We start from the raw sequence: 19,465 nt of genomic DNA on the forward strand, positions 1-19,465 counted from the left end.
GCGAGCACGCAGAAATTTGGCCGCTTTCGTAGAATGAAAACTGCACGGCATGAATGAAAACGATTGTTTCCTCGGGCCGCGGACGCCGTGCTCGGAAAGCCGCAGCGTTGGCACAAAGGATTTGCCGCGGCAGTAAATAAGCGATCGGATTCCAAAGAAAGTCCGCAAATGATCTCAAAAGTCGGGTGTATAAAATATTTCCACCCGCTTTGGGCCGAACGTAATGCCAGCCAATAAAAAATGTGAAATGGTTATAAATTGCAAGCAGACGTGCAGAGGCCAGCATTTTATGTGAGAGTATTATTTGAACTGGAACAGAGCATGCATGCCGCAACAAATTTATCTAGCTGAATTTCTTGGCCTTTCTGCTACTTTTCCGCGCGCTCGCATATGCATTTCTCATATTTGTTGGCCAACAAGTTGACGGCACCACTTGCGAACTATCGCTCAAAGTAGCGACAGCAGGCGCCGGCGAACCGAATACAAATGCAGGGAATGTGGACTGAAATTTCGCACTTTGTGTCATGCGGAGTGGCAAGCTTGATGAGCCGAAAGCAATATTGGCCAGAGGAACGGCTAGAAAGAAAGGAGCAGCAAAGCAGAAAGGAGGCACCTTCAAAGACAGACGCACGCTCCTAATGCCGGGCAATTTGGCTGTAATTCTGACGCCGCACACCAGATAAAAAAACCAACTGCGACCGCCAGAGCGTATTTCTCGGCGCCTCAGATTTAATTTCTACCGCAGTCATAAAAATAATAACCACGACAGACTAAACAGCAGACCGACTGAGTTCCGGCAGAAGTTTTCAGTTGAAAAGCGAAACGTTTGAACTTGCGAGCGCAGACAGATGCGGATGCACCCTCCGCCCGCTTCGTTAATCGCAGTTATGCAGCATGGTAATGCCCCACGACTCGTTTAAAGTCGGAGTGTATGTTCCGAGCACAAAGCTGGTGGGTGCAGCTGAACACCGAGTTGAACGTTTGCATAATCACTTTATGGGGCTGGTTTGAAATTACAATTCGTGAATGCAATTGTAATTTTCGTGACGTTGGCTGTAACAGGTAGAATTTTAAATCGGATTCGAGGAACAATAATTCTTCCCTATTGTCACACGCTGTTCTTTTTATTGCGCGAAATTACACACGTAGTAAATAGCACCCAACTGTTATTATTCAAATTGAGTGGCCAATGAATATCATTATATGCACGAGAGTGGCTCGTCGTCGTATAGTAATGGAGGAATTAAAAGTCACTAAACTTGCAAATTTAAATTGCGAATAAATTATTCTGCTTTGCACATTAATGGCTTTCTTCCCTTCTAATTGCAAGTGGAAGTTAAATGCTGATTAAAAGTAGCAATCGAGGTCAACTAAGTGGATTAATTTGCAAAATTGACTCACGTCCTCGCAAGATGCGCCGGCCGATCAATCAACCTCTCCATCGCATAAAGTTTTAATTGCGCTGCATAAGCTGCATCAATCACGGCAGCCTCTAGCAAGATTACATCTGACGCTGGGCAAGCGCAAGATACGAGAGCGGTTTTAATTTTGCAGAAGGAATCCTCCCGGGAGCAATTTTCCTTGCTCCGCTCGCAAGATTGGGCGTGCTGTAGCTGATAATACGGTTGGTTGTTTTTTCCTTTCTTCGGTAAGCACCTTGAAAAGATTGCCCCCAATAAATTTGATTGGCAAAAGCGATCCACAGGCGCCTATAAAGACAGCCTGCCTCCCACGCTATACACCAGGCAGGCGTGAGAGGCAGGAAAACAAGCAAACAAACAAACTCGCCGCGGCAGCCGACAACAATATCCCTGGCGGCGCTGCAAACACAATCGATTAACAATCGAACAGGGGCTAATCATCAAACATCATATATGTAGATCGGGCGGCGCAGTGGGACTTATCTCTGCTTTTTTTTCTGGGTCGTGTGTGTATGCATATATTGCGAGGGAATTACGTGGCAATTGAGGCGTGCACTTTCTGCCTGCGCGGGTCGATTTTCATACTTTTGTGTTATTATTAGAGCCGCAGTAATTGTGTTTACTAGAGCGATTGACGTAGTTGCGATGAACTTACAATATATGGCATTGAATTATTAATAGTGACTGAATCTTTGGAGAGTGTGGAGAGTGAAAGAGAGGACAAAATACTAGTTGAGGGCCTTTATTGAAATTTTCATGACGTCTTGCACGGAAGGGTTTTGCATTTTTTATTAATATTAACATAATTAATTCATACGATTTCTCTGATTGCATGGCAAACAATAAATTGTATGATTGTTTTATCTGGATATTTAGGTCACACTGGGAAGAGATAGCAATCTATTGATTTTCCCAGAGACGCAAACAAAAATTAATTGAATTCGCCACTTCTCACGCACATTTAATTACAAAATATTAACGCCAGCTTCTAAAAGCCGCATTAACGTGAGGGCGCAGGGACACGCCCTATTAGCAGCATTGTTTACATTACGCATACAATGAACGTGTCCCTTTATTTTCACTCCACCAGTGAGACTAATTGAATCAGCCGTTCGCCGGCACCGGTGCTGGCTGCCATTCAGTCGCAAGTAATCCGGCGCGCTGATAAATTCACGTGCTGTCAACCCGGTGGACCGTCATCAATCTGTCACGCGGCCGCGGCGCAAATCGAACCGAACAAGGGTCGCAGCCCTGCGGGAAGGTTGAGCAAACGACTGGAGAAAGCGAAAGAGCCGATGACAAATCACGCGCGTGACACCTGACAGAATTAAGCGTGCGAGCGTCTGTCAGCGATCGCATTAGGCCTAATGGAGGCGGCCGGAGGGGCCAGCCCCCTTATTATTTCGCTGGTTGAAATAGAAATGGACACTCGAACTTACTGCCATCGAAGAAGGGCTCTTGGGAACGCTCCGAGTGCGCTGTCGTCACCATGGCCGACTAAAGACTGTGTGTGTGCTGGCGACTATATGAGATGCGCTTGCTTATCTTAATATAGCCGGCAGAGCGCCCTCCTCGGGGACATTAAGCAGCTCGGCGGCAACGCGCGCGGGGGCCCCGGTGCGGCCCACCTGGGTCCTCCTCAGGATGTGGCAGGCACAGGGCGGCTTCTTTACGGCCGAGTCATGACCGAGCCGGCCCTCCTGCGAGACGACAAATGAGCTGTTTGACGCTCGGCGCGATTCGTGCTATTAGAGGCCTGCCGGGAGCGATTTTGCAAATTGCCGCCGCTGGCTAGCGACGTGGGCGGGGCCCCGGGCTGACGCCAAAGCGCCTTTTCTTCGCCGACGCCGCCGCCGCTGCTGCTTTTCCGGCCGGAGGCGCCTTGCCAACCCAACGCAGCAGCCCCTTCCTTCTCCCTGCCGCCGCCGCTGCTGCTGCCTTTTCCGAATTATGCAGCATTTTCGCCTGATAAGTGCCGGCGTGTGAGCCGGATAATAAGAGCGCGGTAGGCAGCCGACCGCCACAGCAATCAACACGCCTCTCTTAATCGGCTGATAACGCATCTTTCGGCCTTTTGTATAGGGCGCCTCCAATGCCCCATTCATATTTGCTTCGAGGCATGGGTCTGAATGCAAAAATTAAACTGGGGACTATTCATAATAAATACCAAATATATTTACAAAATAAAAAACAGCTCTCACAAATTTTTTACTGTTCTGAAAGTAAAATAGATGAGATTGTAATGAATTAAGATAATTTTACATCGCGCATCATTGTTAGTTATCAAAATCAATTTTGATTTAAAAAAAGCATTAGAAAATAACATTTGCAAATTAATTCTAGCCAATTGCTTGGAAAAATAATCATGTAAATCATGAACTTCTAAATCTCATTAATATAGGCGTGCCAGTATTCATTAATAAAATTGAACAAATGCCAGTGTACTGAAGTCCCTTACCATTTTACTGAATGAAAGAGATTTCCGTCAATGCTCGCGGGAAGCACAGAATCACTTGTGAGATTCAATTCACGCAGTCGAAGAGTGAACCAAACTTTTCCATTAGGCTCAGTGCACGCATTCAATGAAGTGGCCTTCTCCGAAGCCGGAACGCAACTGTTGAGGCTAGAGGCGTAACTGAGGGGAGTGTGCGTTTTAATTATTTAATGTTTTTCTCGCTGCCTTCCGCCCCTGCATAGTATAAAAGGCTCCATTGTGCATTCTTAAATACGAGTTTGCACGAAGGTCGGGTTAGTTAGGAAATTCCCAGGAAACCAATGACTAGCTCGACCACCCGCGTAGTTATCAACGTGCTTTTGTAATTTAAAATGTCATTCACCTGGTCGCGTCGGTGAAGAGAATTCCTGCTTTTTAGCGACCAAACGAGCAGCACGTTCACGCAATTTGATGTTCCATTTTAATGCTACTGCGGTTGGCTGCTATAGATTTGCACCTGCGTGGATTTCAGTTCGTTGGAAGCAATGAAAATTTATTTCGCTGGTGAAGTGTAGTTCGGGGCTGGTAAATTTATTTAACGGTTTGCGGTGAAATAGAGAGGTGGCAATAGTAAAATTGACAGCTGCCACAATAATTTCGATTGATCACGGAACCGAGCCTCTTTTGTTAAATTACGGCCGCCAGCAAAACTCAAACAAGCCAAAAAAGAGTTGCAAGCCTTTTTTAACAGGGTGGTTCACATAAAAAACTTTGGTAATTTCCCACATAGCAGTCAGCCTTCATATTTTCTGCAAACAAGACCCAAGGGAAATAAGTTTCGAATGAGCCAGCAATTTATCGACTCGAATGGGAATGAAATTATACCCCCAGTCTGTTTGGTGGCCGAAATTTGCGGTCACCATGCATATTAGAATAGCGAACGGTCTCATTATATATCTATGACAGGCGAAGTAAATGCGATGCTCTCAGCTCGCTATGTGTGCTAGCTCCATAATCGTAATAATGTGTATGTATTTCGCTATTATAAACGCCGACAACGTAATGAGGTCTATTCCGCAACGGGCCGTATAAACTTAATTTGATTCATTTGTATGTGCACTCAATTACAGCCTGCCCATGAAAAAGTAGTTAAAGTTTTGATGGGCAAAGCGGATTTGCAGCCTTTTGGCACCAAATATAGCGCCGAACTTGGTAAGAGCCGAGATTTACAAGGATCTTAAAAGTTGAGTGGATATTTTACATTCCGCACGAAATCTTCCTGCCAACTGAGATAGCATGCTGCATTATGTGAAGTGAAATTACGCCAATTTTTATTTGGAATTGAATGAATTACGCTAAGCAGTATTATTCAATTTTTCACAAGTGATTGTGTCGTGTTGTAATTATTTTTTAATATGCGCTAATGCGCTCCTCTTCATAAAATCAATTTGCTAAACACGCAAGCGCCTTATTTTATTGATTAATTAACAAAGAATAATCAATAGAACAATCGGATATTAAAGAACTTAAACTAAATTAAACACACATTAAAGTTATGACTGGTGAATACCATGTTGTGATATTTAGTGTATATATGCAACCTGCATGATACATCTGTTGCAGGGGTTGCATACCTAGGTAATTTTTTTGCGGCAATGTACATATTTTGGAAACAATCACTTTTTACCTGCAAAATAATATATTCGACTAACGCACTTATTTAATTGTAATTTATCAATCATAAATAACAAATATGGTCTGGCATTTTAAATGTCAGAACATACAAAAATTTGTGGTTTAAAAAAAGAGATCAAACTCCTACACGTCTCCATCAAACACCAGTTTTCTCCAGAATGGGGTGTTTTTAAGAGAGTTGAGATAAAACGGGATATTATTGTACGGTGCCGACCTCTATTGCAAAGCGCAACTGCAGTCGATGGTGGCACCACATCCCAGAGCGCGGGAACTTGCGAGAAACAAAGAAGAAGAACAAGCAGCGCGCGAGCTTCGGGATTTGGGAGGCGAGAAAGAAGAGAGCCCATTCTCTCTCAGGGCGGACAAAAGACCGCGTGGGTATCGATTGCGCGTCGGAAAGGGGGAAATGCAGTGGAAAACAAAGTTTGAATCGACAAAGCAGCAAAATGGGTTGGAAAAAGTGCTGCTGCGGAAGTGCCAGCGGTCTGTCAACAATATACTGAACTGCAAAGTACAAACAAAAACAAAAATGCGCACCACACAGCAACGTCACCTCATAATTTATCTCGGCAAAATAAAATCAGAATTTCAATTGTTCATTGCTACTTTAATGTTATTTTCTTCTCGAAAGGTAATATTTTAACCAGTCAGTTGGCTCGCATTTTAAGGCATTCTCAGGAGTGTCAGAGCAATGGGAGATATTTGAACAGTCCGGGGATCTAATACTGGCTACCCATTGTCAGAGATGGCCAAAGTTGTAAAGTTAAGTGACTCAAAATGCTCAAATAGCTCAACGTGCTGGGAGGCGCACCGGCGCCGACTCGCTATACTTGCTGGTTTTCGCACCTTTACAGCGGCTGGCATTTAATTGAAAGACCTCGGTGCGGGAAGGCAAAAAGATGACCACATTGGGCCCAAGCTCTGTGGCGACTCGGGCCCCATATTCTCCGCTCAGTGGTGTTCCTGGGACCCCGTAAGCTCATATCCCACGGAATGTGCTGAGCAGAGAGGTTAAAAAAATGTTTTGTGCGGTTTGCGTTCAATTTGCCACTACGATATGGCTTTTTTGGCAAAAGCATGAGCATGGCATGTCATAGTGAATCAATTGCAGACCGTGGCGCGGATTCTCGCGTCTGCCAAAACACTCGGGATCGGGAGCCGAATTTATTGTTTTCGCGAGCGGAGAAAGTACTCAACTTGCCGGCAGCCAATGAACATATTTGACAGTCTAAAAAAATTACAACTTGCTAAATCGCCGAGCAAGCAATTCTCGCCGTGGAGGTGCAATTAATCACACGCGGTAGGAAAGTGCAGTGTAAACGACGCAGTCACTGCAAGCGAATGGCGTGCTCCAGATTTATAAAGCGGAGGAGACGGTTTGCGAGAAAATTATTGCACTTGTGCAGAATGCAGCTGCAAAAAGTTCGCTATCACGCGAAGTCATCTCTGCAAGTGGATTCCGCGACGACTTTTTTACTGTTGGGACATGGCTGGCTGGCTGCTATTCGAGCGAGTTCAATTTGTGGAATTGCAAGCGGCAAATCATGCGAGATAAACAGCGGCAGATAAAGGCATTGATGCCACCGGTCCGTGGAGTAAAAGTGAAATAAAAGGTGCCAAAAATAGTTGCCACGCAGCGGACAGTGAAAAACACACGCTTCTCTCTTAAAAATAGGACCATTTTATTGGTGCCGAGTTGTTTGTTAATTATCGCAGCCGACCGAATATGCGTGATTTTATTGCCCACAGAGCAGTAAAATGGGACGTGAATCGGAGATAAAATTAAGAAAAAAGCGTTCGAAACCTCGGCAATGTCAGCTGCCATTATTGTGCAGCAGCTTTGATCAACAGGATCGACAAATACCAGATATTTTACGTCTACTGTTGAACAATTGATTCCACATTAAGACCTCATTTTTACTATTTTCCCATAGACTGAAGCTATTAAAAGACACACGTTAATAATTGAAAGATATTAAAACTCTACAACCTTTAACAAACATGCTCTAAATCAATATCATTCATTTCATGGGTAAAATTTTACTAAAATTTCTAGACGAAAACTTTTTTTAAATGATTTGTCAGAATTAGTAGCCTTCACTGAGTGACAATAAAATTGAATTTGTAGCTAGCGATTTTTTAACAGTTTCTTTGCAAGGAAGGTGAGTGGTGGGGTTTGACGTGGTATCGTCACTCGTATTTCTGTTTGTTTGTGCTCAGCATTGAGTACAGTTGATCGTTTTTTGAAAACCAGGGATTCAAAATTTCCTGTAGCTAACTCCAGCATGAAATTTGTTTTTACTTTTAAGCACTGAAAATGAGGCTTGAAAGGCTGAAATAGTGGCTGTCCAGCATGAGAAGGTCAGAGAGAATTTCTCTCTTCTAATTTTCCTTCTCAGCCGGCCATCCTTAAATAATCCATGCAGAACAGATTATCCTTTTTCTATATTTCTTGATTGCTTGTGCAGTAGGACAAAATATTGTATTCTAAAAAATAAATATACTAAATGAGCATCTCTCTCTTTAGCTATCCTTGTCAGAAGGTTGATTGAGTAATTCAATTAGCCAAGGGACACTGGCCTGCCTAGGGAAGCGCAGGAGCACGCAAAAATTGAGCAGTAGCAGCAGGCGAAATTCGTGAGGGAATTTCACGGATGGGTGAATTTAATTAGGGGGCGCATCCCACACGTGATGGCAGCTGCTGGAGAAAGGCAATCATTTTATGCGTGGAAATATTTACAGCACGCCAGCCGGCAGCACGCGCTCTGGGCCATTTTCCTCGCCATTACAACGCGCCTTCCATTAAAAATGCAAATTAATGATGGACGCGGGCGTCACACGGCGAATTCCATTGTGCGGCGCGTGTCACCGGCATACGCCCGGCGGGCTGCATAATTCAGGCCCGGAATGACGTTGCTGGTCATTGATCGATTTTTCCCGCTCAATTAAATTTGGACGCTTGTTTATTTGTTGCCTCTGTTGCGGGACAAAATCGATACGCAACACATTGCGTCACGCTGATGAACAATGAGCGGCAAAAGTGGAAGGAGAGGAGAAAAAGACGGCATTACGCATTCGGTCACTCCTTTTTGCGCTGGAAATTTGCATCACAAAAGGCGCACGGTGACGGATGAATATTTAAATGAGGGCCAATTTCTGTTTGAATAATTTATCAAGTTGCGAAATAATTTCAGTTGCCGCAAATTTATCTTGCTCGTGCGGATCGGTTTGCAATTCTGGCTATACGAATTGTTTGTTTAACGAGAGAGTGAAAGGGCCAGAACGCAGATGGAAATTAGAGCAAAACAAGCAGCTTTCTCGCCCGTTCTGCTGATTCTGCTAAATTGGCATATGGGCGCCAGCTCCAAAACAGTGTCTTTCCTCTCTGCTGCAACACAGTCATTACAGCTCGCGCATGCAGAGAGCGAAACGTTTACAACGTTTAGCCACTTGAGGGCGACATCATCTTGGAAGCGCTGCTCTCCAGCCCCACTCTCCGACTCTCGACCCCGCTGCACACCCGCCACCCGCCACCACCGTCGGATAGATTATCGTTTTATGAAATGAATTTTGCTCTGAAATTAATGGCGCACTCTGTTTCCTCGGAAATATTATCTTCAGCTGCTTCTGCCGCGTGTAATTAAAGTCGGATGCTGCTATTAAAAATGGTTTATCCAATCCAAGCGGGCTGCTTTAATTGCACAACGAGATAGAGGCAAATGGCTAAATGATGAAGACAAAGTTTATGCCCAGAGCAATATTTTACATTTCTCCCTCGGTTACTTTTAACTGCGCCAGCTAAGAAGCGAAATGGAGTCGCTGGGTAGCACTTTTATGCAGCATAATTCTTGAAAAGAGAAAAATGGATTTGCAATCAGAGCAATAAATCGATGGAACACGTGGAAGGAACTTTTGTTGAATTGAGTTTCAAGAACACTGAAGGGAATAAAGCAAAACTTTTTAATTAATAACGTCAAGCACTTTGATGCAAACATCTCAAACTTTTGCAAGATACCGCCGAAATTAATTGGGAATTTATTAATGCCGTCTAGCTGTTTGAACATCACAACTTGACGGGTGCAGATAGCAATTCTGTCCGTGCAACGCTCCCCTGGTAAGGAAGCGAAAGTTTCTGCTTCAATAGCTCCTGCTAATAACAAACGGCAAACTCTCGTTCCCCGACAAGATAGTGGCGGCAATATTTCCAACATAAACAAACAAACATTGCCCATTAATATGGATCGTGACAAAAACAGGTTGAGATCGATGGAGGCGGTAAAAAGAGTTCCCAAACTTTTCGCCGAGACCTGTAGATAACCGGATGAACTTGCAAAACACCATGCCATCCATTCAAGATTATGAATAGTGATAGACTTTTTGCCTCTCACCATCCTTGGAAAGGCAATCCATAACACTTATTTTACAATAAGGAGTGTGAAGGAGCGCGTTTTTTCCACACAGACCTTGCTTTCCAACTCGACCCTCTTGCCCGCACTTGTGCTGCACTTGTAAGCAAGCACTTCATGCATTTCTTGCTTTATTCCGCGCATACACCTAGACACACGGACTGTTGATGTTTTGACTGCCACGTCTTGCTTGCGTTATTACTTTGTTTTCAAGCCCGTTTGCCTAGATCTTTGGAGCGACCTGTCTCGGCGTTTTATTTGCGAACGAAGCATCTGTTACTGCGTCAAATCTCTTTTGCAATACTTTCTCCGTGGGTCGGGCGGAAAGTCTGCACATAGAGGAAAAGTTGCTGGGAAGCAGTGCGAGAACAACTTTTGACGTTTGCGAGAATAATGGTTCCGAAAATAACGGTCGCCTTTAAAAAATACTAGTACGCAGTTGCACGAAACGTTCTCTTTATGTCAGCTGCCGAGCGCGCGATTTTTATTCCCCAATGGCCGTCGCGAATGGTGTTTCTTTTTTAAATTGCAAAGGATGGGAATTTTTTCATCGTGCTCGAAGCGGTGCAAAATTGATAAAGACGTCATTTCAAAAGCGAGCGCAGGCGAAACGGATCTTGGCGGGCGGGCGAGCTGGTGGCAGAAAGATTCTATTTCATCTTCCCTTTTTTGAATTTCCTACACCAACACCTTTCACGGCACGGCCTCCCAGATTTAATTTATAATTCATCGCTGCACGCCTAAATATTTGACAAGGCAAACAGCGATTTTTTTCGCGCTCTAAAGAGGCCAACTTGATCGCTTACTTTTTAGACGGAGAACAGCAGAGGTCGACGACAAACAGCGGCAATAAAAAGGAGGCGTTTTCCGAAGAAAAATGGTTTCTGCTCCGACCTAAATAATTATCTCTCGGGTTGCAGCGGAAAAGTCGTTTATTTCCACACTACACGGCTGTGGCGGGGTGCCGCTGACGTCATAATTTTGTAATAAAAGCCTCCTTTTCCAACAGCAGCAGAAGCCAGCAGCGCGGCCTGGTAAATTGAGTAAAGCGCACGCCGCGCTGCCGCGGATAATGGTGGAATAATGTGAATCAACACCTGCACGATGAAAAATGAACATTGCGATAATGAGCACCACGGGACGGAGCACACCGTGCACGTGAACGATTCGCACTTTCAATGCTAATGCTGTGGCAAAACCAGCGAATCGATCAAGCGGCGTTGCGAGAGGCGCAGCTACTTTTCGTCGTATGTCAAATCCCGCTCCGTGCGAGCGTGAAAAATTTAGTTAGGTCGCCTCCGATTTCTGCAGAGATTGCCTCCGAGGCTTACTTTTCGCCGGCGAAGAAGTTGGGAGTTAATGCAATTCCGACTGGAGGATGACGTAGATTTGTGAGGGCTACGAGGGGAAAATAGGAAATGCTGCCAGCTTTTGGAAACGACCACTACCAACAAAGGGGCCAGAGATCAATTTGGCAACGGTAGGAATGGACACCGACGGAGAATACCAATTCCCACACAGAGGTGGAATCGCTGAGCATCCCTCTCCAAAAATACAACTCATGCTGAAAGTACTCAACAACGGGCGAGAGAGAAAATGGAGAAAGGGCCTAAACAACACTTAAAATTGCTACTCTTCCATTTAGAAAACTTCTACTTCCAACCCACTACGGTCGGTTGGAAATTTTAAAAGTTCGTCTAAACAAATCTCAAGTTGGCGAAAGCGCCGGAAATATTCTAAGAGGGTGTACACAGAGGGCAATCAGATGCAGGAGTAAAATGAACTACAATCTAGTTATGGAACAATCCGAGGAAGGGAACTGTGCTTTGAGTATAGTTTCAGACCAAATCATGCTTTCTTCCACAGGAAAGAAGAAACGGTAGGTAACAATCTCTCAGCGCTAAAGGGGACAAAGTTTCGAGTAAAAAGCAGACTCACGGAGCTTAGATCGTGACGAACTCATTGAAAAGAAAGAGATTAAGCAGCGAGAAAGCGCGCGGATTCACGTTGGGATCATGTGCGAGTGTGCTCACACGCACACGGAAAACCCGGAAAAAGTGGCAAAAAGCGCGGAAAGCCGAAGAACACTGCGCATATTCCTCGCGAATCCTGGCAAGTGAATGTTTTGGCCGGTGCCAAGGGGGCGAGCAAGGTGGTGAATGCGCCCCGCAGCACCTGACACAGGGGCTGCGAGCCGACTGTGGAAGCTGAGCGTCATTATTTATTAAGGCCTGAGGCTACGGTGGCGCCAGCGCGGGGCCGCTTCCCGTGTCCACCGCCGCCGCGGCCGGCGGACAACTTGGCACATGCAAAAACTAGCAGATGAAAAAACGAATAACAATGCATGCAAGACTAGAGCGGAGCAATACACACAGCGATAGACGCGTCGGCCGCCGGGGTGCCTGCCAGGGGTGAATTTACAATCGGCGGCAAAGGCGGATTGCGCGAAAAGTGGGCAAAAATCAAAACACGAGCCGTGCGAGGGGAAGGGAGGGGGGTTTTAAAACAGGCACGGATTGTGTGTAGCAACTGCATTCGAGAGCGGGTGAGTGTGCGAAAAAGCGAGAGAGCAGAGAAAGAGAGATTAATCAATTCGTGTACTAACCACAGCGCACTACACATTCGACCCTACCAGAACTCGATCTTCGCAGCGAGCCGTCCATTTTAGCGAGCGCCCGCGATTCGGCACTCGCGGCGCTAAATTGCACTTGTCGTTATCTTTTTTTGGTGTGTGGTCCGGAACACAACAACACAAATAACAACAATTAATCGAACCGAAAGGACACACGCGGCTGGCAGGTCGTGCGGGGTCACATACTTCTTGTCCTTATCGTCACTGCACCAGCCATGATGGCCTAGCGGGACGGCCGCTAGCCGTTGCCCGGCGTGCCCGCCAACAATCTCTGCAAACGCTCGTGACGCATTCTTGCCGAACCGAGGAGCGCAGCTCTGCCGCTCTGCTTTTGTGTAATATCACATGAAAATGTGTTGCTCTGGCTGCTGGTGGCCCGGTGCGCTCGCTCTCGCTGCTGGTTCCCCTTCCCTCGCCAGCACCACTGGTGAGTGGAGAACACATCAAGAGCGGAGCCGAGCGCGCCACGCTGTGTGTGATGCTGCTCGCTGCTGCGCCCGCTGCCGCTCTCTCTCTCTCTCTCTCTCTCTCTCTCTCTCTCTCTCTCTCTCTTCTCTCTCTTTCTTCATGCCCTCACCCGCTCTCTCTTTTGCTTAATAATTCCCAACCGCCCCTGTATTAAAGCAAAGGTACGCCCGCCAAATGCGGTCGCGGTCGCCAAAAAAGCTCCTTACCATTGGTCAGCGACCGACTTTTCCGGCCCAGATTACAGAAATGAGCCGTTTCCTTGATATAAAAACGGTGGAGCAATACTTTGGGATAAGATCTCATCTCCAATAGAGTGATCTGGTACTAAGGTAATACGCTTTCGATCCATCGCAAGGAAGAGGATGATATTGGAAAGTAAGGTGCAAAAGCGTTCACGAAGCTTAATAAAACTGTTCAGCCTTGAAGAAGAAGATAGCATCTTGATAATAGTAGTATAGCTTGAGGAGTTGATTAATACTATCATTCAGATGGTCATGATTTGAGTATTATTAGAGGCTATGAGTGTCATCTTTGACCGTATAACAATTGTCTTTCCTGACCATTTTCTGTATTAATCTAAAATGAATAGTTTGCAACATCTATAATTCGGCTAAGTGCGTCGAGTATTACCCCAGTAATTAATATTTTTGAACAGTATATTTCTCGTCTTGCAATTCATTTTCTTTAATGCCTGTACTGAATACGCAAAAGAAAAGAAAATTATTTGACATGGCAATCCCAAACTTGAATTTATTAAAATGAAAACCTCAAGTAGACTTTAACTTCCATTAGAGAGTGTAAGTTTGAATTGATGATTGTTTTAGGATTAACATTAAGTCCAAAATATGACGCACAAAATTAAAGCATGACATTTTTAATGAAAATTTGATTTGGAAAATTATTAGCTATGGAGAGTTAAAGCAAAATAACCCCATAAATACCTCCGCTTGACGAATAGGAATCATCATTTGCCGTTTTACACTTCTTTTCAGGGTTCGCCAGTTTTACAATATGCTCAAAAATCCAGCTGGAAAAAACACCAATTGTGGGGTTTTCCGAATTTTTCCGTATTTAACTCGAAAAACGTCACATTTCGCTCCAAATAAGTCAACAATTTTGGAAAATTACAAAGAGTTAAAATTTTTGATCTTTTGGTAAAACCAGTGGCTTGTATACTGTTTTTGTAAAAAATTCATTTATGGTCATCCATCGAGAGAATTTTTTATCTTCAATAAAAATGCGCTAAATTGCAGAAAAACCCGCCAAAAAACAGTTTTTTTGCAATGCATTGGTTTTTTTCGGAAAAATGCGGGGTTTTGCAAACCCTGCTTCTTTTAATAATCTACCCCCGAAGCAAAAGGCAGAGCGTCAATTTCAGCTGCGCAGCATACGCCATCTTGCAAGAGGTTTCGGAAATTGGCACGGATTTTTGGCCTGGACCACCGTAACTTGATGAAAATCTAGCCAGCGCTGCCTTTGACCACAGGCATACCCGTCTGTTAGCCGCGTACGTAATATGGAAAATCGTTGCGGAATTCAGGTCAAATTTAAATCAAACTTGCAGCACACGTTCTCTGTCGCTCTTTTTGTTCTCTACCGCAGCATTTAAAACGACGACGGGCCTACCCCGAATTTATCTCCAGCAATTATCTCGTGTCGAAAAATCGATAGGAAGATGTGACCTTATTATCGGCGCAATTTACGGCCGCCAGCTATTGTAAAAACTTTTTACGTCGTGTCTTTCTTCCAATAATACCAGGCACAAAAAGTTCAAATACTCTTATCAATATATCAACAGATATTATTGAATCTCGGCTTGTGGGGTAAGAGACAGCCATCTTGATAATCCATAAAGGACAGATGGTGCAGCAGGAGCACTTTCTTTCTAGACTATCTCTCTCTCCTTCACCATCAAGATAGTGGCACCAGCTTTTCTCCATTCAGGCAGGGACCCTTTCAGTAGGCGCGCACTCTGTTTCGTTGGCTTTTCAAAAGATGGCTCAATCAATACGGAATTAATTGATATTTCTTGCTCGGCGAGAAGAAGAAGTATACAAAGCGCAGTGACGCAAATGCCAAAAAAAGGGAGGCGAAATTTCCCCTTTCCGCAAAAAGCTCGCAGGCGGCAGAATTGATTGGCCAGCGGCGCTTTTTTGTGTCTAACCCTTCAGGTCTGTGGATAAAAAGCCCCGCGCCGCACTCTCCATCCTGCTCTATTATGAGTCTTCGTCCGCAACTTCTTCCTCCGAGAGTGGTAGAGGCAACCGACCCGCGGAGTGAGTGCGTCTATATACATATACAAACCACACTCGCTCACCCTGCTCTTGTAAGAGTCGCTACCGCGCGCTCTGCAGCTCCTTCGTCTTTTCTTCTTCATGAAATATTGCTTGATAAATTGAATTTTTCGCTCCGCCTCTTCATATTGTGTGTTTTGTGTTGCTCAGTGTGTAGCGTAGTAGCAGCCAGGGCGAAATTGGCGGACAAAGAGGATCGATTCGCCGCCAAAAAACACACACGTTAAATGTGCTACTCGCCGAGAGACCATTCAACTCCGGGACCTCATTAACCGAGGGTATCATTCTCCCTTCCGCCGCTGCCAAATTTGCAGCCGGAAAATTCTGGTTCCAGGTGTCCTACATCACGAGACAGAGTTTAAATTGAGCGACGGTGCGAGGAGAACGTGAAGAGATTTTTTAGACGATTACAAACTTTTCCCTAGAAAATTTGCAGGAATTCTTAATAGTTGCTCGTCGAGCTAGTGAAGCCGTGAGCTCCGGAAAAGGTTAAAAACGCCAAAATGATCGATAAAGGTCATGCGATAACTTTCGTGTGCCACTGATTCACAGATAAAATAGATCTGAAATGTAAATTTTTCTTTGTTTTGTGTAAGCGCTGGATGCCGTGCAATTACAATTTCAAATTGGGCCGTGCCCCTGGCCGATGGAATGCGAAAAAGTCGTATCAAGCTGCGCTTCAAACTGGTGCCAAATTTTGACAGGAAGAAAAATCGATTTAATGATACGTTGTTGGAAAAATATATTCATGGTAACGTGTTCCACACAATACTGGTCGCATCTGCCTGTGCCTGTGGGTGCACGGAGATTGAAAATAGATAAGTTGTTAGGTGTTTAAGCCATCATTTTGCCCATTTTTCACGTCACCAGCAGCTGCTTTATCGGGAAAGCATCAAAACAGCTGACGGCGGGGTTTCTCAGACGAGGAAGACGTGAATTTACGATGAGCTGCCAAGATAGTGCCAATTATTTACTGTTTGCCTGGCTTATCTGGCCCGCCCACGCCCGAGGGCCAACGCACCCCCACAGGCAAGATGCTAATTTGCAGTCATTAATATACCTAACTACCGCACCGAACCAGTGAGCGAGTGCCAGGCTTAATTTGTTTTCCCAAGTCGGGATTGAAAAGCAGTCGGGGCGCTGCTAATGTGCCCGACGGACGGACAAGCATTAATTAATGTCTGCCGAGCGGGTGGCTGGCAGCCCACTCACCTTCGGCTCGATTTACGAGAGAGCTGCACAAAAGAAGAGAGCTAATGAAGAATTCACACACGGCTGCCGCTCTGACATGACCGAGTGAAAGGGTTTATTTTAAAATCGGTTAGGAGTTCTTCTGTCGGCCGCAGCAGCGAATTTGAGCCATCCAGACGATGAATGGATTACCACACGCGCAAAAATTTGCATGTTTGTATGTGTTTGTGACAGAGCGCGCGTCAAGTAATGGCCGCCGCGCTCTCGCATTCTGGCGAAAACATGCAAAAAGTGGGCCAAAAACCAACGCACGCAACATTTATTGCGGCTCGGCATTATTACCACTCTGCAAGCTCGACAGGATTTTCTCGCCAAAAACAATTGCAATTCTTTCTCACGCAATAAATATGTTTTGGTACCGCGGTCCAGGAGGATAGAGCGTTTCTAATACACACGTTCCCGGCAGAGAAAGCTCGCCTTGGTTTGCTATTTTAAGAGGCCTGGTGGGATTTCAGTTGATTGTTTAGAGCGTGAAAGAACTTTAGAAATCCAAAACAAAACACAATCCAGAAACCTTCTGAATGTAGAGAAACGCGTATTAAATGAAAAAAGTTGTTCTTTTTAATTTGTGTATAAAACTTTGACTGTGAATGTTCTGTTAACAGCTAAAACAGTCTCTTGGAGGCGAAAGCTGTCTTTATCCTCTAGCCAGAGCGTTGCACGTTAGCGAGTGAAAATTTAATGCAAAGGGATTTGCCGAAAACAAGCCAGCGTAGGCCAAATATTTGAATACCCATGAGAATGTTTCGTTAAATGACAATACAAGCGGAGCTTTTATGCGAATCCCTTCCCTTTGAATTCATTCCACCCAAATATAAGCGACGTAAATTTTTGGCCTGAGAGGAATTCAGCGATACTTGCAAGGCCGTGTTTAATTTTTGATTCGGCAATTAATCGTCGATTGTGTTAGGACCGCTGAAAATTTCAATGTGCGTAATTCGCTGCTTAACTTATTTATTTTCCTTGGGGGCTTTGAAAGGTCTCGGGCTAACGGCCACGTCCATATTATAAAACTGCTGCTCTTCGGTAACCAAACTTTTATTGTTACGACGCAATTTTACGAGTCTTGTTGGCCCATGCCAACGGATATAAAACTCAACCGCCCTCAACTGATGCAAAATTATATCATTTTTTTGCTTGCGGAGCACACTCTTTTGCTCAAAAACAATCAAACGCACCCGTTCTTTCGCCGAGATAAGCGTCTCCGGCAGGCGTGCCGCAAGAACGGCGATTAATAGCCCGTCGCGAAAATTGTTCTATCAATCATACACGCGACTAGTTTCACGCCAAAAACGTGAGCCATGTTCATCGATTTTGTAATCAGAATATGCAGACGAGTTTTTCATCGCCGGGTGTGTGAGCCATTACGAACAATAACCTCCCACGTAATTTAAATATCCGTCGACAGTGACAGTCTCCGCAAGTGCCATTGTAACGCTGTTTGCAACAACTCTTTTCACGACAGCAATCACGGTTGACACGAGCAAAATTCAATCCCTCTGAACGCTTCATAGATCATTGAAAGAGTAGGTCAACAATGAATAGAGAGTAATTAAATCACTGTCATTTAGGCAGAGCTTTCGTGCCACCAGTTATTTTTGAAATATGACTGCAGCAAGAAAAATAACACAATTGCCTAATTTTCTAAAAATATATTTGTCAAAATCGAATTAAATTTAAACAATCGCGGTTTGCTTAGAATTTCACTAAAAATAGATTTCAAAATAATCTTAAAAATAAATATTACCTTTCTTCCCAAGTGCTGTCTTTAACTTCTCTCCGTCATTTTTATGATTTTTCCTTTTTTCAGCATTGGAACCAATCAGACATTCTACTCTTTACTGTATTATATTTTTACTTTTGGTGTCGGCGAACGCTCTTGCTGTGTCGCAGCTCGCACCAAACACTTACCACGTGCAATTGCGCGCACGAAAACTTACGCGCTGGTTAAATTTAGCGGAAAGCGCTGCTGTTTTCCATATCCTGCGATGCTAATCAGCAACAGTTTCGTTCGAGTGAATCAATAAACGGAGCAACATCCGTGCACGAGATTAAAACGCGCACGTCACCCGGTGTGAATATTAATACTCGCATTATGCTGCTATCTGAACGGACGGAACGAGGCCACACTGAAAATGGCAAAGCCTCGAGCTGCTGCATTTGCTTGTCGGGAAGGTGGAGATGCGTAACTGGGTGCGATGCAACGAACCACGATCGCCCACTGGCTCACCGAGCGCCGCGGGATTAAATTTAATTCTTCTGACAACATCTCGGCCTCTCGGAAATTGCAAAGCCTTGTCGGTCGATGGGGAGCAGCGCTCAGAAGAGTTCCAGACAGGTGCAGCCTATGGCCGGTCCCCCGGCTGACACAGTTAGGATTTGGGGATTTCAATGATACACGTAGTTTAATGACCCAACGGAAATACCAGAAAATACTGCAAGTATTGCAGATGAGAAAATACGTCGCATACAGCTAGGTATTGCACCACCTGATGTAGCTATATGCCATTTCGCAGTGCTGCTGGATGAAAATTTCACAGAGATGTTAGCAATAGTCAGAGCACTTAAGCTCGGAAACTGCGTCAAAATTGCAAAATAATGTTCTCTAGAGCAAAATGAGTGCAAAAGAGCCCGGCTAGCTAGTCATGTACCAAGCGTGGCCTCCAGATGTGGAAACAGCTCCGCAAACAGCAGTTTGACGGGTATGCAACCGAGTGGACGGGTCTGCTGCACACATTGCCTACTTTTCCAACAGCTTTTAAAGCAATATGCTGCATGGACACGTCTGTAGACTGCTACAACAGCTGATGTGGTTTTATCGAGTTTCAAATGTTCTCGTGGTTTCAGAATTAAATTTTCTCTGG

General features: G+C 44.8%; 1 protein-coding gene across 6 annotated transcripts in view; it reads right to left on the reverse strand.

The window, feature by feature from the left end:
* The window catches only part of LOC135944588 (band 7 protein AGAP004871-like), a 58,508-nt gene that overhangs the window by 18,924 nt on the left and 20,119 nt on the right, over positions 1-19,465 (reverse strand). Inside the window, exon 1 of one of the 6 annotated variants that reach the window (XM_065491637.1) lies at positions 12,589-13,019. The exons of 1 other annotated variant lie outside the window; for it this stretch is intronic. In XM_065491637.1, the coding sequence (XP_065347709.1) occupies positions 12,589-12,619 (31 nt within the window). In that variant the 5' untranslated portion in view covers positions 12,620-13,019. Of the gene's footprint in view, positions 1-2,860; positions 3,142-3,879; positions 4,029-11,894; positions 12,150-12,561; positions 13,020-19,465 lie in introns of those variants that run through there. 4 more of the 6 variants (XM_065491635.1, XM_065491638.1, XM_065491640.1 and 1 more) reach the window with 4 other exon arrangements.

This window comes from Cloeon dipterum, chromosome 4, assembly GCF_949628265.1.
Source record: "Cloeon dipterum chromosome 4, ieCloDipt1.1, whole genome shotgun sequence".
In the NCBI taxonomy this organism is placed as follows: Eukaryota; Metazoa; Arthropoda; class Insecta; order Ephemeroptera; family Baetidae; genus Cloeon; species Cloeon dipterum.